Source organism: Pristis pectinata, chromosome 3 (assembly GCF_009764475.1).
Source record: "Pristis pectinata isolate sPriPec2 chromosome 3, sPriPec2.1.pri, whole genome shotgun sequence".
Classification (NCBI taxonomy): Eukaryota; Metazoa; Chordata; class Chondrichthyes; order Rhinopristiformes; family Pristidae; genus Pristis; species Pristis pectinata.
In genome coordinates, this window is record NC_067407.1 from 75,749,133 (window position 1) to 75,772,231 (window position 23,099).

General features: G+C 44.3%; 1 protein-coding gene across 1 annotated transcript in view; it reads left to right on the top strand.

The window, feature by feature from the left end:
- Positions 1–23,099, top strand: part of dzank1 (double zinc ribbon and ankyrin repeat domains 1) — an 85,613-nt gene that overhangs the window by 6,440 nt on the left and 56,074 nt on the right. Inside the window, 6 exon segments of the mRNA XM_052012149.1 lie at positions 7,625–7,724; positions 9,646–9,758; positions 14,533–14,618; positions 19,307–19,424; positions 20,998–21,111; positions 21,497–21,589. Coding sequence (XP_051868109.1) covers positions 7,625–7,724; positions 9,646–9,758; positions 14,533–14,618; positions 19,307–19,424; positions 20,998–21,111; positions 21,497–21,589 — 624 coding nt within the window.

Sequence of the window (23,099 nt, forward strand, 5' to 3'; positions counted from 1 at the left end):
AACATCTACAGTCCCTTAGAGGAAGATTTCCACCACGCCTTCTGCAAAAAAAGTGATTGCTGATTTTACTTCTGCATGTTCTAACTCTAATTTTCAAATTTTAAGAAGGAAACAATCTGTAAAATAACTGATTGAAATAGAGGAAACACTACTATAACAATTTCAATAAGATCAATGTTGGAAGTTGCAGAACAAGGATAAACTGTGGAAAATATTCAAAGTATTGTAGCGGTTGCTACCCCGGAATAAAACAAGACTCACTCGGAGGATTGCCAAACAGAACTGGTTTATTTTCCCGCCTTGCGCGGGCCCTTTAAGGGAGAAAACTCCCGCCCAAAAAACCGGCAATGACGTAAGTCCTACGTCATCAGGACTTTCCCGCGCGCGGGTTCTCCCCGTCGCTCGGAAAGACGAGGCCCGGCGCCATCTTGGGCCTCGTCGCTCCGACACCGCGCGACCCGACTGCCGAGCCGGTTCGCCCGACTAGACGGTGAGTCGCCACACAACCCCCCCCAGAACCGGCGAGACAGTCCCCAAGGTCCGTGGGCTGTGCCAGCTGCCGCTTAGGGGGGGCGGCCTCTGCGTCGCGGCGTGGCAACCTCGACAGGCTGTTGCAGATCCAAATGGGCCGGTTTGAGGCGGTCCGCCGTGAAAACCTGTTCCCTGCCTCCAATGTCCAAAATAAAAGTGGATCCGTTATTCCGTATGACTCGGAATGGTCCCTCATATGGTCGTTGCAATGGCGCCCGAGGTGTGCCCCTGCGAACGAAAACAAACTTACAGTCCCGTAGTTCCTTGGGCTGGCAGGATGGGGCTTGACCGTGCCATGAGGTGGTAATCGGGGCCAAGGCGCCAAGCTTCTCGCGCAGTCTTTGTAGGACTGCTGGGGGTTGTTCCCCTTGGTCCCGAAGGGCAGGTATGAAATCCCCGGGGACAACTAGTGGCGCCCCGTATACAAGCTCAGCTGACGAAGTGCGGAGGTTTTCTTTGGGGGCAGTGCGTATGCCGAGTAGGACCCAAGGCAGCTCGTCAACCTAGTTAGGACCCTTCAGGCGGGCCATCAAGGCCGATTTTAGATGGCAGTGAAAACGTTCCACCAACCCGTTTGATTGAGGATGGTAGGCCGTGGTGGTGTGCAGCTGCGTCCCTAGCAGGTTCGCTAATGCAGCCCAGAGACTGGAAGTGAATTGGGTGCCTCTGTCTGAAGTGATGTGGGCCGGAACGCCAAAACGTGAGACCCAAGTTGTGAGCAGCGCTCGGGCGCAGGAATCAGTGGTGATGTCAGTCAGGGGGGTTGCCTCAGGCCACCTTGTGAACCGGTCCACGATAGTAAGGAGGTACCGGGCTCCTCTTGAAACCGGCAGAGGGCCCACGAGGTCGACGTGTATGTGGTCGAACCTCCTACGGGTAGGCTCGAACTGCTGTGGTGGGACCTTGGTGTGTCGCTGGATTTTTGATGTCTGGCAGTGCGGACAAGTCCTGGCCCACTCACTGACCTGTTTGCGCAGGCTATGCCAGACAAACTTGCTGGCGACCAGTCGGACAGTAGATCTGATGGACGGGTGCGCCAACCCATGTACCGAGTCAAAAACGCATCTCCGCCAGGCTGCAGGGACTATAGGGTGGGGCTGACCAGTCGCAACGTCGCAAAGTAGGGTCCGCTGACCTGGACCAACCAAGAAATCTCGGAGCTGTAGACCCGAGACTGCAGTTCTGTAGCTGGGCAGTTCGTCGTCGGCTTGCTGTGCGTCAGCCAGGGCCGTGTAGTCGACACCCAAGGATAGGTTGTGGATGGTTGGTCTGGAAAGTGCATCAGCAACAACATTATCCTTTCCGGAGACATGTTGGATGTCAGTTGTGAACTCGGAAATGTAGGATAATTGTCTCTGCTGACGAGCTGACCAGGGATCGGAGACTTTGGAGAAGGCAAAGGACAGAGGCTTATGATCGGTGAAAGCGGTGAAAGGCCTGCCTTCTAGAAAGTATCGGAAATGCCGGACCGCCAGATACAGCACTAGAAGTTCCCGATCAAAAGCGCTGTACTTCAGTTCGGGCGGTCTAAGGTGTTTGCTGAAAAACGCCAAGGGTTGCCAGCGGCCTTCGAGTAGCTGTTCCAGTACCCCACCCACCGTGGTGTTGGACGCGTCTACCGTGAGGGCAGTCGGGATGTCAGTCCTGGGGTGTACCAGCATCGTGGCGTCTGCCAGGGCGTCTTTGGCCTTAACGAAAGCAGCCGCAGCCTCGTCAGTCCAGATGATGTCCTTGCCCTTACCAGCCAGCAGCGAGAACAGAGGGCGCATGATACGGGCTGCTGCAGGGATGAAACGATGGTAAAAGTTGACCATCCCAAGGAATTCCTGTAGGCCTTTGACTGTGTCGGGGCGGGCAAAATGGCGGATAGCATCCACCTTGGCGGGTAGGGGTGTTGCCCCGTCGCTGGTGATTTTGTGGCCGAGGAAATCGATAAAGTCAAGTCCGAATTGGCACTTGGACGGGTTAATCGTGAGGCCGAAATCGCAGAGGCGGGAATACAGCTGGCGGAGGTGGGAAAGGTGTTCCTGGTGGTTACGGCTGGCGATCAGTATGTCGTCCAAGTAAATGAACACGAAATCCAGGTCTCGGCCTACCGCGTCCATCAGCCGCTGGAAGGTCTGCGCAGCGTTCTTAAGGCCGAACGGCATCCGAAGGAATTCGAACAGGCCGAATGGGGTGATAATCACAGTTTTGGGGACGTCATCCGGATGGACCGGGATTTGGTGGTATCCCCTAACGAGGTCCACTTTGGAAAAGATGTGGGCCCCGTGTAAGTTCGCTGCGAAGTCCTGGATGTGAGGGATGGGATAGCGGTCCGGGGTGGTGGCGTCATTCAGCCTGCGGTAGTCGCCGCAGGGCCTCCACCCTCCAGTGGCTTTGGGGACCATGTGCAGGGGGGAGGCCCAGGGGCTGTCTGACCTGCGAACAATCCCCAGCTCCTCCATGTGATGGAACTCTTCCTTTGCCAGGCGGAGCTTGTCTGGAGGTAATCGTCGTGCTCGGGCATGAAGGGGTGGCCCTGTGGTAATGATGTGGTGTCGTACCCCATGTGTGGGCCGAGAATTTGTAAACGAAGGTGCCAAAATCGATGGGAATTCGGCTAGGAGCTTGGCGAAATCGTCGCCAGAAAGGGAAATGGAGTCCAGGCGCGGGGCTGGTAGGCTGATTTCTCCCAGGGGATAGGTCCGGAGAGTGCTAGAGTGAACTAACCGCTTCCTTCGCAGGTCGACTAACAGGTTGTGGGCCCGAAGGAAATCGGCTCCTAGGCGTGGTCGGGCGACGGTGGCAAGGGTAAAGGTCCAGGTAAAACGGCTGCCACCAAAGTGTAATTGAAGCGTACGGGTGCCGAAAGACCGTATCATTGTACCGTTGGCGGCATTGAGTAGAGGACCTGGTGGTCTGTCACGAGTGTCGCGGCCTGTCGGGGGCAAAATACTGACCTCCGCTCCAGTATCAACGAGGAAATGCCGTCCAGATTTCTTGTCCTGAACGAAGAGGAGGCTCTGTCGGCGGCCAGCCGCCATAGCCATCAGCGGCGGCTGGCCCTGGCGTTTCCCTGAAACTTGCAGGGTGGGCGGCATCGACGGGCCTCCGCACCCCACCTCTGATGGTAGAAGCACAGCTGGTCACCCGTGTCGTCGTCTGCGTTCCTGGGGCGTGGCTGCTTGGTTGCTGGGGCCAGGCGAGGCGGGCGTTGGGCTCGCGGCCTGGTGATTTGACTGACGGACGAACCGCTCTCGCACTTGGCCCTCCACAGGACATCTGCCCGGGCGGCCACCTCACGGGGGTTGCTGAAGTCGGCGTCAGCTAACAACAAGTGGATGTCATCGGGGAGCTGTTCGAGGAAGGCCTGTTCGAACATCAGGCATGGCTTGTGTCCCTCGGCCAATGCCAGCATCTCATTCATTAGGGCGGATGGGGATCTGTCCCCCAGGCCATCCAGATGAAGCAGGCGGGCGGCGCGCTCACGACGGGAGAGGCCGAAGGTCCGGATCAAAAGGTCTTTGAAAGCCGGGTACTTATCTTCCTCCGGAGGCGACTGGATGAAGTCTCCAACCTGGGCGTCTGTCTCCTGGTCCAGAGAGCTAACCACATGGTAGTACTTCGTGGAGTTGGAGGTGATCTGCCGAAGGTGGAATTGCGCTTCGGCCTGGTCAAACCAGACGCTGGGCTGAAGTGTCCAAAAGGTGGGCAGCTTGAGGGCCACTGCGTTGGCTGCTGCGCTGTCGTCCATTTCGCGGGTCCAAAAGCCGTTTGGACCGTCGGGGTCACCAATGTAGCGGTTGCTACCGCGGAATAAAACAAGACTCTACTCGGAGGATTGCCAAACAGAACTGGTTTATTTTCCTGCCTTGCGTGGGCCCTTTAAGGGAGAAAACTCCCGCCCAAAAAAACCGGCAATGACGTAAGTCCTATGTCATCAGGACTTTCCGCGCGCGGGTTCTCCCCGTCGCTCGGAAAGACAAGGCCCGCCGCCATCTTGGGCTTCGTCGCTCCGACACCGCGCGACCCGACTGCCGAGCCGGTTCGCCCGACTAGACGGTGAGTCGCCACAGTATGTTGAATCTCAGAGATATAATCTGATGTTCAGTTTAGTCAAAACAGAAACATAAACTACCCCATCTTTGTAGGTTACAGGATTTTATTATGGCTCTTGGGCACTGACACAGTTGGTATAAAGTATCTTTTTGTCCCTATCATATGAAGCAAGTCAGATTTGCTTTCTAAAATTGAGCCAGCAGGCTTAGCAGTACAAATAAGAAAAAACAGCCCACTGGAATGTTTACTTTAAGATAAAAGGGCAAAAGGCTTGTTCCTAAAGCAATTAACCTCTGCGGGCATTCAGAGAGAAGTGATGGGCTTGTGAAGGGTCAGTAGAGGAAATGTGCCTTCTAATAACAGGCTTGTTGATAATCGGATACTGACCTGGAACAGGGGTCTCATCTTGGCTTGGTCAAGAAGTAACTTAGATGTTTGTAGGTTGGTCAGGAAAATGCTCATCCTTAATGTGTGACCTTAGAATTAGATGACACAGCTCACATATATTTATGCTTACTGTATGATCAACATTGTATGATTTGTGATTTTTAAGTCAGCCCGTAATGCTCTATCTGGATGGATTCCTTGCATAGGCTCAAATAAACCACTGAACAAAGGAACTTGAATTTTGATTGATTACTGGGGAATGCAGAGGGTGACTGAACTCCCATGACAAATGGATTTAATTTGTATCATGTATTTATAATAAGGTTAACTTCTGCTTCTTCGTGATGACGGAAGCACAAATGGTTCCATTTCCTTTGTTTCTGCATCTTGTTTAATAAAATAAAAACTTAGTTTTAACTTTTACTGTGCTAGTTTTCAGTTCCCCAGTTCAAATATCTTTGTATGATGGTTCAGTAATTCACTTTGGTGAATGAGCTGCTGCAGAAGCTCAGGGGATCAGGCAGCATCTGTCAAGGGAAATGGACAGATTCTATCATCTGCAGCCCTTTGTTGCCTCCACCTATCACCGCCCAGCCTCTCTCTCTCGCTATTTCCACCCTTCCCTCCTCCACCTGCCAATCACCTCTCCTCACCTGGATCCACCTGTCGCTTGCCAGCTCTTCTCCTACCCCTCCCACTCACCTCTTTATACTGGCCATCTCCCTTATATTCTTTCAGTCCAGATGAAGGGTCTGGACCTGAAATATCAATTGTTTATTTCCCTCTACAGATGCTGTCTGACCCACTGAGTTCCCTCAGCAGTACGTTTTTTGCTCTAGATTTCAGCATCTGCAGTCTCTTGTGTCTCTAATGTACCCTGGTGTAGCACTAGGGCATATTGACAATCATATTTCAAAATTTAGCTTGTACTATAAAGAAAAAAAAAGAAAGGCTTGCATTTAAAATTCATGGCCTGAAGCTCAAAGCATTTTACAGTCAATTAAGAAATTTCTGCAATAATGTGGGAGAACAAGATAGCAAATTTGTGTACAGCAAGGTCCCACAATCATCAGTGAACATGGGAACAGCAGTAGGTCATTGCTTCTCTCAGCTTTGACCTGCCAATCAATGAAACCATGCCTGATCTGTACTTAACTTTGTCTCTCCACCTTGGCTCCATACATGCCACCCTCTCCTTGACTCTCTCAATCGGAGAGTTATTAACTGCATTAGTGTCTACCACTTTTAGTGGAAGAGAGTCCTGCACTGCTATGACGTGTGAAGAAGTGATTCCTAACCCCTCTCTTAAATGCTCTGGCTTTGAACTAAAAGTCCTTGATACTCGCACCAGTTGGAGAGTTTTTCTGCATTTACCCTATCAGTTCCTTTCAAGGTCGTAAAATAACACAATCCAATCACTTCTTCCACACTTGGGAATATAACTAAACCTCCGTCACATAATTTGACCTTTAGCACTCTGATAATATCCTGATGAATCTGTGCTGCACTCCTTCCATGCCTAGTTTATCCTTTCCATGTTAGAAGACCGCAAACGATACTCATTTCTCCTGCTAGGTTTTGTACATCATGGGTAAAACATGTTCCCAACACATTCTAGTCTTCTGGAATCAAATGCTAACAATCCATTAATCTTTTGGTTACCTTTAATACTTGCTTAAAGCATTTTATTGATTTATGTACATGGACCCCTAAAAGGCTTTGAACTTCTATTGTTTCTAGCTGTCTACCATTTATAAAATACCCAGACCAGTGTTTTTGGCCCATATGGATGTTGAAGCACCTAATTATTGAATTCCAGCTGGCACCGTTTTCATCATTACAGGAAATGGAGATAGAACAGGATTTGTGCAAGTGCATAGATGTGGATTTACAGTTCTATGTTGGTTGTTATTAAACAGTTTAAATTTCTCTTAATTCTCAGTCATTGTCTAGTTATGGTTTCCAATAACATCCCTGTAATAGATCCTAGATGAATATTTCTATAACTTCCTAGTTTGCCTCTCACATCTTTCTTAATGACCAGATAATCTGATCTTTAGGTTTGGGTGAGAGATAAATGTGGGTCAGGAAACTAGGAAAAATTATGCTGTTATTCAGAGCATGAGAGTCCATGAAAGAGCAGAGAGGGTTTTGGTTGAACATCTCATTAGAAAGATGACACATTTGGAAGTGCAGCACTCTCTTCAGTACTGCACTGGAGTGCCAGCCTGAGTTGTATGCTTAAGGTACTTGACATTTAAGCCTATGACCTCCCAAGTGAAAGGTGGCAAGGGCTGGTAGAGGCAGGCTGTAGTGGGGCATGAGGGGACATTTGGGATAAAGAGAGTCTCCACTCCTGTTTGGCCATTCTGAAGGACATCATAGATGACAAAATAGGAACCCATCTGCAAACACTCTTTGTCAGTGATAACCTTGGCCACTTGAGCATTGTAGGAAGCTGAAACTATGCCCTAGCTTGAGTCCCTCCTTCAGAAAACAAAAAGAAAATGAACATGTTGATAGCTACAGTTTTTTTTATTGTTGTCTACTAACTTCTTTCTGCTCCCTCGAAGTTCCTCCCCTCATCGTCCATCTGTGCAGGCTAGCTGCATGGTTACCATGCACTGTGACTGAATGCTGTTGACAAATCATCTTGCCATCTTAGGAAACTCTGGAGAGGTTGTCAGCTCCCTCAGTGGAATTTCATACAACTCTAAACAAGGAAAGCACCCTCGCCTGGGAGGAGGCAACTCAAAAAAATCAAGGTAGGCAATCTGGAGAATCTGATGATTTAGTATTTTATCATTGCAATGGCAAAAACATGTTGATATACAAATGCAGATAGCCAAAAAATGGATACAATAAAAGTAGACAAGTTATAAAGTGCTGGAAAGAGAAATGTCATCTCATCCAGGTGAAATGCTTCGAAGGTTGCCGAAGGAAGTAAGGGCCATGATGGCCAAAGTTCTGCTCTGATACTTCCCAATGATATGGGACTGAATGACTTGAAAAGTTGTATCGTCTTTTCCAAAGAAGGGTAGAGAAGTAAACCTGGAACATAGATTAGGCTAACAATAATGGTAGTAAACATTTCGAGACAATAATTCCACAGAAGGCTAATTGTCATTTGGAATAATCTATGAATTAAGGAATGAAAGCCAACAAGGATTTGTTAAATGCAAATTATGTTCAATGACTGAGTTTTTTGAGGAATAAAGGGAGTGGATTGATGAAAGGAATGTGAAAGGCTTTTGAAAAAGTACTACATCATCGGTTTGTTAAGAAAGCCAGGAGTAGCAGTGGCTGCTTGGTTAAGATACTGTAAGCAGAGAATACTAGTGGATGCTTGTTTCATCATTAATTAAATGGGACCTTTAGCTCAGTTCATATTAACTAAAAAGCTTGCCTTCTCAACACCTTCCCACAAACTAGCATCTCTCCAGTCTCTAGTGCCCTAACCTGACTTGATTCATGATCCAGTTATCTGCTCTCCCAACTGATGCCCCCATGACATATGAACTATTTTTAAAATCGGTTATCCACGGCTTACTGTATAATAGCTGACAGCATAGAGAGGCCATTGAGCACATTAAGTGTGTATGGCCATTTCTATAGCACGTGACATCTTGAGTCTAATGATCTGAAGAATTTTGCAGCCAATGCCCTCAGAACAAACATTAAGGTTCCCTCTAACAAACCTTAAGCTCCCCGCTGATGAAGCAGGCTTCTCGCATATACTGTGAAGGCCTGATTCTGCAAGAGTGGCCTTGCTCTTCTGCAGGCCATGCATGGGCCAGAGCAAATCCCTCTGCGTCCCCTGGCACCTCTATGCATCAATGCATCAGGTACCTGGAATACCAGGAAGAAGTCAGTCTGTCATTAGCAATTTTGCGTGCCTTTCCAGTCACTGATGAATTTCTATCCTTTTAGTACAACATGGTACATTAACTAAATGTAATGACTCCACTCTTGGAGCCTTGCCTGCATCAAGCAAAATCCTAAGGTGTGAAATTCTTTTACCTAAACCACTCCACCTCCCTTTCATCTCTTTAGGACAGTCCTTAAAAGCTGCCCCTTCGATCAAACAGTTGGACATCTACCTAAAATGTGATTTGATGTCAGTTTTTGTTTTGATAATGTTCCAGTGAAGCCACTTACTATATTAAAACTGCCATAAGTTGTTGATGGTAGGAGGCTGGTGTGGAACATTTTCATGGGCAAACTGTTTGGACTGACTGGTTTGCTTTGGTGCTGTAAGTTTTATGTGTGCATTCTACTTTTGACTTGCATACCTAGCAATACTTTACTATCCTTTGTAACTTCACTTGCGTCATTGTTATCCAGCCCTACTCCCCCTCTCAGCTGTTATGAAGGGACTAGGTGACATGTGGCTTTACATTCCTTCTTGTATTACTCCCCGTTGAAAATCACTGAAAAGTAATATTGGGTGAGGTGCAAAACTAGCGTTCCACCAACGCTATTGGTTTCCCATAATGATTTATGTTAAAATTGTCCCAATATACAGGCAATATACTTAGTGATTAAAATTATAATTTAGGCTTTACTGTAAAGTACTAACAGATTACTTGTTTAGAGAAAAAAACTATGTGGAAGTGTCAAATTAATTCTCCACACCAGTTATAGATGGGAGCTGTGATCACTTATTCATTATAACCTTATTACTAGAACTGAAGATAGATGGCAGCAATCATCACAAATCATTTAAGAACCCACGATTCTTGAACAGTCGTCTAGGAACCCAGGCCTCTGAACGTGAACCTCTGTCACACAGATCTCAGGTAAATACTCTGTCACTTTTAGAAAAAGAAGTCATTATCTTAATGTTAAGGATCCTTGAGTCTGATTTATGAGCAACATTCTTATTTGATCCATAGACAAAAAAGTTGAGTAGTTTATTTTCTTGGCACATACCTATCAACTAGTTTATAGCCTTAAAATCATTGATAATTTATACTTCACAAGGTTTTTCTTTTAGATCATATTGATTGTTGTAGTCAACAACTATAGTAATTAATCTTTCATTGTCGTGGGTTCAAAATTTTGTGGTCATAATCCCAGAGCTTTTTACCTAACAGTGCTGTGAGAGTACTTTCATTGTACAGACTGCAATGCTTCAAGGAGAAGGCATATCATCACCATCTCAAGGACAATTAGGAATGTTCAATGAACACTGACATTGCTAATGATGCCTTTCCATAAATGGAAAAGAGATGTTGATGCTGAAAGATCATGTTCTTTATAGTAACAGGGAGAAATCCCAGATGGGTGTCTAGAATTAAGGGCTTCCCGGAAGTCCTGATGAAATTAATAGCGGCATGGTAGCTTAGCAGTTAGCGCGACGCTATTACAGCGCCAGCGATCGGGGTTCAATTCCCGTCGCTGTCTGTAAGGAGTTTGTACGTTCTCCCGTGTCTGCATGGGTTTCCTCCGGGTGCTCTGGTTTCCTCCTACATTCCAAAGACGTACGAGTAGGTTAATATGGGTTTAAAATGGGCGGCGCGGACTCGCTGGGCTGGAAGGGCCTGTTACCGTGCTGTAAATAAAATTAAATATTTTTATACCAAATTCCCCACCTGACACCCAAACTGATCAACAGGCTATTTTCCAGTCGGGAAGGAAAGCTTGCACCATCAAGTCAAAAATGAGAAGCAGAGAAGGGGGAGCAGGGAGTTTACTGATAGGGCAGAGAGCTTGTGGTTGGGATAGACTCTTTACTTGGTGAGAGTGAATAGTCAGAGTCTCAAGGGCGAGGGGAGAAACAGTAGGTGTGTGAGATCATGATTCATGAAGAGGTCATGTTCTGCGTATGTGTTGAAGAGTGTGGGTAGTGGTTTCATTCAATGGGGAGCTACTGCTGCGGGAGAAGAAATGTGGCTGAAGGGAGAGAGGGCAGAGGATTACAAAGGTTAGAGGCAAGGGTCAGAGGTAGTGGAAGTTGGGGCTAGCTGAAGTGAGAAGGAAACCCAATAAACGTGTTGGGTCTTGAAGAAGCACTCTTGCTCCTTCTGGCATATGCACATCATATGGATTTAGTCACTCTTGCCTGGTTGCCCAAGGCCCAGGAAATGTGTTTGAAATGGACATAAAATGAATATCTATCAAAAACAGAGCCTTAAATGCTTTGACTGACTGACCAGGTTGATCGCCCATAACCATCACTCCCCTGATACTCCTTCACCATGTCTGCTGTTGTCTGTTAAATCTGGAAGTGGAATTGGACTGATGTTATCGCTGTTTTAGCACTTGAAATACATACTGGGTTATTAACAGATGTAAAAATAGAAAGTGCTGAAAGGTCACAGTGCTGAAATGTTAACTGTGCATTCCTCTGCAGATGCTGATTGACCTAGTGAGTATTTCCAGCACTTTCTGCTTTTACTTCATGTCTCCAGCATCTACAGTATTTTGCTTTTGGAATATAACCACTTGTTGACTACCTGACAATATAGAATAAAATGAAATCATGCAGAAGATACCAAGAAAGATTTGACTTTATGTCTGTAGAGACATGATATTAAGTCTCAGGTTCTACCATTTAGGAGGCTTCACTCCCTTCCAGAATTTATAAACCTCATGCCAGATTACAACCCAATTGAATGGTTAATCTAAGGGGAAGGGATAAATAGAAGATCAGTCCTCGTATTTCTCACATTTGATTTTGATGAGGGAGGCCATTCAGCCCATCGTCTAGGCCGGTTCTCAGAGTAATCCCATTAATCCCATTCCCCCATCTATTTCTGTACAACCTATTCTCCTTCACTGGACACTCAGCCTCAACCCCCCACTTCTCCTGCCACCCACCTACAATCAGAACAACTTGCAGCAACCAGTTAACCAACCGGCATGTCTTCGGGATGTGGGAAGAAACAGAGGGAAACCATGGGAATCCCACACGGTCACAGGGAGAACCCACAAACTCCACACAGGCAGTACCTGAGGTCAGGATCAAACCTGGATTTGTGCAGCATTTGCACTAAAATGTTGTGCTAATGTCTACTCTTAAGAAATTAGGGGGCACAATGAGCAGTGTAGATGAGAACGGGAAATTACAAAAATGGATAAACTGTGTGGGAGTGGGAAAGAAAAATTGGCAGAAGAGTTTCAGTGTGGCGAAAAGAAGTCATCCTTTCCAGATGCAAGGACAAATTGGAATATTCTTTAGTGAAAGCAAGGAAATGCAGAAGAGTGTAAAAGATTGGCAGAAATCAGTAAAAGGTAATGCACATACACAAAAGATAATGCACATACACAAAAGATAATTAGAGAGGCAATGAGAAGATCTTGCATAGACCTGGCATTCAGTCTGTTGAGGGGGTGACCGATAAAGATCTTAAATGACGGAATTCATTGGGATGCAAGTGAATTCCAGGGTGGGGTAGTATAATCTAAAACTAGAGCTCGGCCATTTTAGTGCTAAATCTGGAAGCACTCTTTCATACAAATCCAGCAAGAATTTGGAGCTGCCCTTGAACCATGTAGATGACTGGAGTTGAAGCCACAGTCTAATAGAGTCCTGTGAACAGTCCTGATGTCAATATATTGAAAGAATGTAGTGGAATTGGAGCCTGTGCAAAACAAAACTTAGTAAAACAATAACAAAACTGTAGGATAAGGTTGGGGCTTTTTTTCTCCAGAAAAGACTGGGAAGTGCCTTGATGTAGATCTCTGAGATTATTAAAGAAAAAAAGCTTAGATGTGGGAGCAGCTGACTCCACTTGTGGATAAAGCCAGAACATGAGGGTCATACATATATGATGGTCACTAATCAGCCAAATAGGGAATTCAGGAGAAACTTGGCTCATAGAATAATAGGAGTGTGGAACTCACTGCTACAAGTAGTAGTTAGGATAACTAGCAGAGATGAATTTAAGGGGAAGCTAGGTTCACAGATGAAGGGGAAAGCAATAGAAGGGTAGATTAAAAAGCAAATACAAGAGGAAGGAGATTTGTATGAAGCATAAGACCAGACCTGTTGGACCTAGTGGTGCAAGTACTCTGCCATACTATGTAATACCTGTTCATAGTCAACAAATGACAAATGTGATATAATCACTGCAAGTTCATTACAGTGAAATCACCAGATTAATATTTAATTACAATTTTGTAGAGTGAATCAGAGGGAATTAACCCTACTAAACATGGATTGAATAGGATGGAACCATTTTCTTTAGAAGAAAAGGCTGAAGGGTGGCCTAATGAAGAATGAATTGGTTTCATAGAATGGGCATAGAGAACTTGGGGGGGTTGAATTCAAATCCAGGGCCCATAATATAAGATAGTCAGTAATGAATCAGGAATTTAGGAACAGTTTGTTTCCTATGGACTGGTTGGTGGAACTCTCTCCTGTTGGGAATAATCAAGACAAGTGGCAAAGATGCATTGAAGAGGCAATTAGACAAACACATGATGAAGAAAGAAACAAAAAATTATGCTGTTAAGGTGATAGAAACGTTCATGTATAGCATGGACTTTGGCAAAGACCAACATATCTGAATGGTCTGATTCGGAGCATTAATTTCTGTGTCAGGATGGTAGGGACTAAATTACCTACTCAAGTTCCTGTGTTCCTAGAGGCACTTCCTCCATGTTCATGTCACAGTAGGGAAATAAAATACATTCACCTAAAAACACTGAATCCTCTGGTGTCACTAAATAGAATGGGCACGGTACAAAGGATGTTAGTTTGCACGATATTAGTGCAAGCTCTGCATCTGCCAGGAAATCAGAGTCTGCAAGGTGAGCAGAAATCTATCCATCTCTCATTAGATTACCACGTTTATTGGCTCACTATTATGTTAGTTCCATATATACTTTTACAGTGATTACATTGTTTCTTTGAATAGTTGAACTCACCTTCTTCAGGTTAGAACAGGAAATCCTTGGAAAGATGGAGGCCTGAGGACCATCAGTATTTCCAAAGTGCTTTCTTCTTGCAGAAAAACTTGTTGAAATGCTCCAAAGGGGAATCCTTTGGGAACATTAGAATTGCTGGACAAAAAAGAGCTAAGATCCATCGTGTTCAACCTGTTGGTTGATGATGCAACAATAATGGAGCTACTGGCTGATTAGAACAATCAGCCTCTGTCATTTAGCCCACAACAGTCTCAGATATGATAATTGGAAAATGCCCCATTAGTTGAAATATTTACAAACAACAGGTCTAAAGTTAGCTTTTCTAACCCAAAGCTGGTGAATTTGTAAACAATAAACTCCTCACTTTCAATGTTAGCCTTTCCTTTTCCTGCAAAAATAAAATGGCGATACAGTACAGTTATAACCTACTTAGATTTTTATCTGGGAATAATCTGCTGGTTTTGCATATGTGAGTCATTTTCATGAGTGTGTGATCACTGGTCTCTAACAGAGTGTAATTTCCTGCATCTTTGTTCCACTGAACCATTTAGCCCAGCTGGGTACGTCACATTGAAAGAAAGAAATCTCATCTTCTAGATCTTTTGGGGTTTCTTCACAGACTTTAATAATTAAAAAAAACACCGTTGATTTGTTTATGTACCTACACCTTCCCATTTGTAACTTTTTTGTTCTCCTCAGCTGACCGTTTCCCTGGACTCGCATCCTCCCAAGACACCAAACAGTACACAAGCCAAGAGGATCCTGAGGGAAACTGATTTTCTGAAGTATGTGACTCTTCTGTAGAGATCTTCCTCTAGCATCAGTCTTTGCTTGCATTGGATGAACAAAATTATGTGTTTGAAGCCTGCTATAGCTAACTGTGAATTTTGCAAGTGATATGGCTAGTTACACGATTAGAGAAGGAGCAAACCTGATGGTACCAACTCTATCACTCTATCTGCTTTGTTATCAGCTCTTCTGAATCTTTCTTATGTAACCTTGGTTCAGAGGGATTTGCAAGCCAATGAAGTCATTGTGTTGCCTGGCAGAAAGGAGACTTTGGCCCTCCCATATTTATGTCATTTGTGCTTTTGTAATGGGAAAATAAATAACTATTAAAGGGCAATCAACAGAGCTGTATAAGAATATTATAACCCATTTTAGCTCATCCCAGACTGTTAGTTCATTACTATCTGTCTGTCAGAACACTCAAGACACCAGATTATATTCAGAAAGTTGCAATATACTGTAACAATTCAATCAGATGTAGACTGTGCAGAGTGGCGAAATGCCAGATAACAGGAACATGTTGTTTGGTCTGAATTTCTCCTGCCAGGTATGCAGTTTAAAATCCTTTTGACCAAATGGAAATGGAACTATTTTGCTAGACATTGACTCTCAATAACAGTGCTGTTCATTAGGGACACAGGCTGACCAAGGGCTTCTGTGTCCTAAACAATCTTCCATTACATCACATTTTGGAGCAGTACTGCAGTGACTTAACTCACTCGCATCAGTGAAGCAGCCAGTTTTCTTCTTCATAAGATGCAATAAGGTTTTAAGTCGCAGGCCTTTAAAATTCTACTGCGAATGGGTGGATATAATTTTCAGTGTGAATGAAAGGGAGACACACAGTTATCAGCAATGCAGCCTCAGAATGCAGCAAAAAGTTTTCAACCTATGAATTAATTTTGGTGTACTCACTATTGTAGCACAGAATTCAGCAACCCATTTGCACACAGCAAGGTTACACCAATAGCATTGTTATAGCTACTAGATAATTTGTTTTTGTGGTGTTGGTTGAGACATAACCGTCAACCAGGACACCGGGTAGGAACAATTCTGCTTCAGGTTGAAGTCATGCCAGTGGAATCTCTTATGTCCACCTGAGAGGGCTGAAGGGGCCATAGTTCAATGTCTTCCCTAAAAGACAGTACTTACTACAGCACAATACTGCTTTGGTATTGCATGGAAATGTTACCTAGAATTTGTACCCAAGGCTTTGGAGCAGAGCTTAAAGCTGCAGCTGTCAGACTCAATGGGGAGTGCCACCGCTGATCTTTGCTGGCCTGATAGAGAGAATATTCTGCTTGTATCCAGAAGATTGCACATATTATTCGGTCTATGCTATAACTTCTTGTACTTTAGGGACTTCTCAAAGATTCACTGTGGATGATGAAATTCATTGTAGTTTTCACAGTTTCACTTTTCATAACCTTTAGATCATAGAATTGTGCTTTTGTCTTGTGTTTATTGTGTAAAGCTATTGTTCATGCATTTTCCCATCTTGCTTCTTTCTGCATGCCTCAACATACAAAGTGAACCAAAGATTGTAAGTCTATGCAATTAGAGCTTAAACTTTGTCCACCTTTTAAGGTAGAACGCTACTTCAGGTTTAAGTAATTGTGGTCTTTTTTACAAACTGCAAACAATTGTGGGAAGATGTAAATTGTGGTTGTAATTGACCTGTTTTACATTGACCTGTTTTATCAAGAGGGACTAATTTATTTTTTATAATCTAGCATTATCTTGAATATTCTGTTTAGTGTGTGTATTTTCACTATTGTAGATATTTATGTTTTGTTTTAATGTTCAACAAAGAAAACATGTTGCACTTATATAACAACTTGCTACTTTCTCCATATGTGTCGAAGGGCTTTGCATCTAATGAATCAGTAAAGAAAGGAAGTCACTAATGATGAACTACATGAAGGAATGGCATTGTGAAAATGGCATTGGGAAGAATGATATTGTGGCAATGACTGAATTTATCAAGGGCTTCAGATTAGGAGAGGACACTAATGTTGGTTTACTTGTCCTTCCAATCAATTTGAAAGATTTTGAGAAGACGGCATTGTTGGTATTTATCCAGTATCGTGAGATGCCTGCTGTGGATAGTCCAGGTCTCAGATGCATATAGGAAAGCAGGAATCACTGCTGCCCCGTAAGACCATGAGTTTAGTGCCAGGTCTTGATCTTCAAATGCCCTTTTCCTCAATCAACTAAAAACTGTGTTAGTGCTTTGAAAGCAGTGACGTACTTCATTATGTGTGTCTGCCTTCACCAAGAGGTGGTTCCGGAGATAAGGGAAGTAGTCCATTTTTTCCTGTGTCTCACCGTAAACCTTTATTGTCTGAGGACTGTGCGGTGCAGCAGGAGTGGGTTGGTAGACAACCTTTGGCCGGCAGATGTTAAGCATAAAGTATGCTTCGGTGTAAGCCTTGACAGTGGCTTGCAGCTTGGCCTCTGAGTGTGCCCACACACAAATGTTGTCTGCGTGCTGCCGTTCAGCTACTAAGGTTTGGGTTCTAGAGTGTAGATGTCATAAGTTGAACAGCTTCGTGTTAGTTCTGCAGATTAGCTCCCCTCCTGGGGGAAATTTGTTGGAAATGAGGTGCAACATTGCAGCAAGAAATATTGGAAAAAAAGTGTCGGGACAATGGCAGGGTTTTGTTGACACTGGTCTTCATAGTAAATAGTTATTGTAGTCCGATTGGTTAGTAATATGGCTGGTATGCATAAAGTGGAGATGGATTTCTGTGGACAGCCGAATTTGAGGAGGATCTTCCACAGTCCTTCACGACTGATGGAGTCAAAGGCTTTGGTGAAGTTGACCAAGGCCACATATAGTATTTAATGCAGCTCCCTGCATTTTTCTTGATGTTGTTGCATGGTGAAGATCATGCCTATTGTACCACTGAATGGACAGAATCCACACTGTGATTCAGGGAGCAGTTGTTTGGCCATTGTGATGAGGCGGTTGAAGAGGACACTGACGATGGATTTTCCTGTCAGCTCCACTGGGTAGGCTATGTCATTCACATGTATGGCACCAGACTCCCAAATCAGACCGTCTATTGCAGGGTCTGTCGTGGAAAGGGATTACCAGGTGGACAGAGGAAAAGATCCAAGGATGTTCGCAAAACCTCCCCAAAGAAGTGCAACATCCCCACTGACTCCTGAGAGTCTCTGGCCCATGACCACTCAAAGTGGAGAAGGAGCTTTTGGAACTGTACTGAGAACCTCAAGGTCATACATCAGGAGCCCTGCACAAACGGAAAAAGGAACAGTGCATCTCACAAACCACCCACCCACTCCATCAGCCATTTCCTGCCCCATCTGTGGAAGAGGCTGCAGCTCCCACATTGCCTTCATCAGCCACCTCGGAACTCTCAAAACTGGAATGAAAGTGAGTCATCCTGTATACCGGGGCACTGTCTAAGAAGAAGATTGTGGGAATGTATTACTTACAATAGAATTCAACAGATTGTTTACCCAGAAAATAACCATTCATCCATTAACCATGTAGGAGGTTAACCTACTAACTTAGAAGGTTAAGGAGGTTCGGCATGCCACCGAACACTCTAACAAACTTCTACAAATGTACTGTTGAAAGTATCCTGACTGGATGCATCATGGTCTGGTATGGCAGTTCGAATGCACAGGAATGTAAGAAGCTGCAGAGAGTAGTGGACTCTGCCCAATACATCATGGGCACATCCCTCCCCACCATCAGTAGTATCTGCATGAGGCACTACCTCAAGAAGGCAACATTTATCATCAAAGATCCCACCATCCAGGCCATGCCACTTCTCGCAGCTACCATTGGGCAGGAGGTACAGAAGCCTGAAGTCCCACTCCACCAGGTTCAAGAATGGCTACTTCCTTTCAACCATTCAGTTCTTGAACCAACCTGCACAACCCTAATCACTACCTCAATATAGAAATGCAATGACCACTTTGCACTACAATGGATTTTGCTTTTTTTTGTTCTAATTGTGTTCTTTTTTGCATAATTTATGGTGTTAATTTATGATTTTCTCATGAACATTATGTGTCTGATGCTATATGCCTGTCATACTGTTGAAAGTAAGATTTTCTTTGCACCTTTGCATATGTGTACTTATTTGGTCTGCGATATCATAAAACATTACAATATCCATGACCGTTGCATTGGCCAGTGCAATGAATCATTATAAGATATCTTTATTCGTCACATGTACATCAAAACACACAGTGAAATGCATCTTTTGCATAGAGTATTCTGGGGGCAGCTCGCAAGTGTTGCCACGTTTCGGGCGCCACCATAGCATGCCCACAACTTCCTAACCCATACGTCTTTGGAATGTGGGAGGAAGCCGGAGCACCCGGAGGAAACCCACGCAGACACGGGAAGAACGTACAAACTCCTTACAGACAGTGGCCGGAATTGAACCCAGGTCACTGGCTCTGTAATAGCATTACGCTAACCGCTACACTACTGTGCCTCTCTTTGTCGTCTATAAATAATTATATTACTCTTTGTTATCTATAAGCCATTGCCTTTTATTATGCATTGCACGCCATCCAAGAACTACTGCTGGAGATGGTGCATATTATTTAACTACTTAAATTCCTTCATTCGTGATGGGTGGTGGTGGGGAAGGTTTCTATTTGATCTTCCTGTGTCTCACTGTGGTTTAATCTGTTATAGGTGTGTATGTTGCTTTGCTCCTCGTCCATCAGATCCCTTTGCACGTTACTGTCAAGAGTGTGGCTCCCCTGTTCCTCCGGTACCAGGGCGCAGACTTCTTCCTCCCGAAGGAGCTCAGGTTGGTAACTGCTGAAACCAGGAACCATGTCTGCTCATGTAAAGAAGAACTTGCACTTATCAACACTTTGCATGATTGCAGGATATCTAAAGCAGAGTAAGAAACGTGGCAGCCAATTTGCGTAAATAAGTTCATACAAATACTGTTGTAATGAAGACCAGCTTTTCAGTACTGTTGGTTGAGGGGTGAATGTTGGGCATGTGGAGAACTCTCCAGCTTGTATTTGTATCGTGGCCTTTTTTTTAACATCCTGTGGAACTCTCAGTATCACAATTCCTCTGGAAAATACTACCTCCGACAGTGAATCATTTCCTCAATATTCCACTGCACTTCCAACGTAGATTAAGCCTTTGGAGTGAAACCCTAGTCCTCAGAACCCACAATCTGAGTGATTCACAGTACCGCTACTGAACCATAGGCGATATTTTGCCCTGTATGTTTGGGGACTGAAGTCTGGGGGGAGGGGAGGAAGGGAGGCCAAGGTTCCACTATTCATTGAGCCCTGGTGGAGATGGCATAGAGAACTGGAGAGAACACAAGTTAGTTGTGGTGGCAAATCAATTCAAATGTATGGTCCTTCCACAATGAAACATCTGCTGATCCAAAAGGCAGCAGGTCCCTGTCAGACATTATCACAGTGCCAAACAAGAAGAAGAAATGCTGGAAACCTTCAGCAGTTCAAGCAGTATTAGTGGAAAGAGAAACTGAGTTGACACATCAGGTCATGGACCCTTTGTCAGAACAAGTATGTTAAGTTGCAGAAGGTGGAGGGGTAGGGAGAACAGACAAATCTCTGTGATGGACTGTGAACCAAAGTTGTCAAAGTAAAAATTACTTTAAAAACTGGCAAATGGAGACTGAAAAGAAAAAGGCAACAGAATGGCACCTGAAGTGGTTACCTGAAATGATTAAATTCAATATTAAGTCTTCGGGGCTTCAGTGTTCAGAAAAGATGAAACACTGTTCCTCAAGGTTACTTTGGCCATTGTTGGAACAGGGTAGGAGGCAGAAGACAGGCCTTCAAAACAGATACAACACAAAGAAACTGGGAGAAATGTTGATTGGGTGACTGATCTGCAGAATACCTCTGTTCTATCCACAAGAGTGACCCTGAACTTCCAGATATTTGTCACCTTTACTTCTCCATCCAACTCCCAATCTGGCCTTTTCCTTTTCTGTTTCAATTCATTTCTTTCTTCTTTTCTGTCTCCAATTTATTTTCATTAATGTAATTGTTACCTTAACAACTTTAGTCTGCAGCCTCTGCTGTCTTCATCATCTATCCCCTATCTACAATTTAATATGAATATTTTCTAATGCATCCAGTTCTGATGTAGGATCTTTGACGCGCAGGATCAACTCTGTTCCTCTCCCCACTGATGCTGTCCAACCAGCTGAGTGTTTTCAGCAATCTCAGCTTTTTCACATTTACAGCATCTGCAGTATTTTTACTCAAAATACATGTCTCAGTGCTACTATGGGAGAAAACGGATTTATTGAATTATGCTGCCCACAGTGAATACAGAGAAAGAAGCATTTCATCAAAAGCCTGATAAGTCGTGTCGATTTACAGATGGGGCTCTGTGTTGAATGCAAGACAATGATCCCATTGAATACTCCAACGTGCATTGTGTGTGAGGCTCCTATAACACCTCAGCTGGTGCCTCAGGCAAGCATCCGCCTCCAGGTAAATATGTCTAGTACTTGATGAGCAAGAAGTATTCACTCAAAACAAGCTTTGCTGATTTATTATATGGGTGGATTGCTTGAGGAGTTTCCAGTCACGCATTGCAGAAAGCACTGCTGGTCAACAAGTTTCTGTTCCACTGCAATGCATGTTATGAATGCATCTGACAGCTAGGTAAATGGTCAGATTTCTTAAATAATGTTCAGGGAGGTGGACGGGTCTCCCTTCACAAAACAGCAGTTTTACCCTGAAGTAAGATGTACTGGGGTTAAAAAATATTGCGCGCAATCGTATGGTCCATTGGCCCTTCGCACATCCTGATTAGTGTGTTTATGCAAGTAAGGCTCTTTGATTTCACAATGTTACAATGGTGCATGTTAAATAGGACAAGATTATCTGTCGATCTTGTGGAACAGGAAATCCAGCCAACATCCAGCACTGCGTAACCTGTGAGACCAAGCTGTCAGAATCTCCTAAGGTATGTTATGGCCGCTTAGTTTAATAAGATTAAGAAACTTATGACTTTCCAGCTAGCCACTGAATTGTTGGAGACGCCATCTTTCCAGGGTTAAAAAGTTCGACCTCTCAGGCCAAAACGCAATATTCCAGAAGGTAATTGAGAGAAGAACAGGAGAGTTCCCTGTGGTGTGGTGGCCTATACAGGCCTAACCACTATCACCTGAGAAAGTAGATTACCTGGCAATTATCTCATTGCTGTTTGAGCCATGGATATACAATGGTTCCCTATGTTTCCTATCCTACAGCAACTACATCGCAAACTTCACTGGTGCTTTGGAATATCCTGAGATTATGAAAGGTATTACATGAATTCAAACGTCTTTGGTTTCTCACTCTAATGCAAGCCAAGGAATAACCTCAATATTTCTACCACCAGCCCTGTATTAATGCGCTGAAATGTTCTGGGTCAGGGCCGAAGCCCTGAAATCACTGCCTTCTCATACTAACCCAGCTGACCACTCATTCCTGCCAGTTGTTGTGAAGGTGTGTAGCTCAAAAAGGCCTTAGGCAGTGGATCCTGAGGTCAGAGATTTTAGAAACTATCAGAATCAGGCTTATTATCACTGACATATGTCGTGAAATTTGTTCTTTTGTGACAGCAGTGCAATGCAAGACATAAAGACTTAAAAATTACTATAAGTTACAAAAATAAATAAATAGTGCAAAAGAGGAATAACAAGGTAGTGTTCATGGACCTTTCAGAAATCTGATGGCAGAGGGAAGAAGCTGTTCCTGAAACATTGAGTGTGGGTCTTCAGGCTCCTGTACCTCCTCCCCGATGGTAGTAACATGAAGAGGGCATATCCCAGATGGTGAGGGTTCCTAACGATGGATGCGGCGTTCTTGTCAGACTTAAACAATAAAAAAACTAAAATTAGTAAAGGAAAATTAAATTTAATTACGAAGACCTAAAAGAGATACCAAATAAGTAAAATTATTAAAGTAATATACCACTTACTTTCACAGCTTTAGCGATTCCATATAAATGAGCTCAATGGAGACACAAAAGACTGCAGATGCTGGAATCTGGAGTAATACACAAGATGCTGGAGGAACTCAGAGGGTCAGATAGCATCTGTGCAGCAAAATGGACAGTGGTTTTGGGTTGAGACCCTTCATCTAGACTCCAGATGAAGGGTCTCAACCCGAAACCTCGACTGTCCATTTTCCTCCATAGATGATGCCTGACCTCCTGAGCTCCTCCAGCATCCTGTGTGTTAAATGAGTTCAGTGGTGGAGGTCTGTATACCTTGAAGTTTAAAGAACATATAAGATCCTAAGGGAACTTGAAGGGTTGATGTTCAGATGTTTTCACTAGTGAGATAATTGCAAACAAGGAGACATGGCGACAAAATAAGGCACTGGTCATTTAAAACTCAGGGGCATAGAAATTTCTTCTCTCGAAGGATAGTGGATCTCTGGAATTCTCTACCCCTAAGGTGGTAGAGGCCAAATCATTGGATATATTT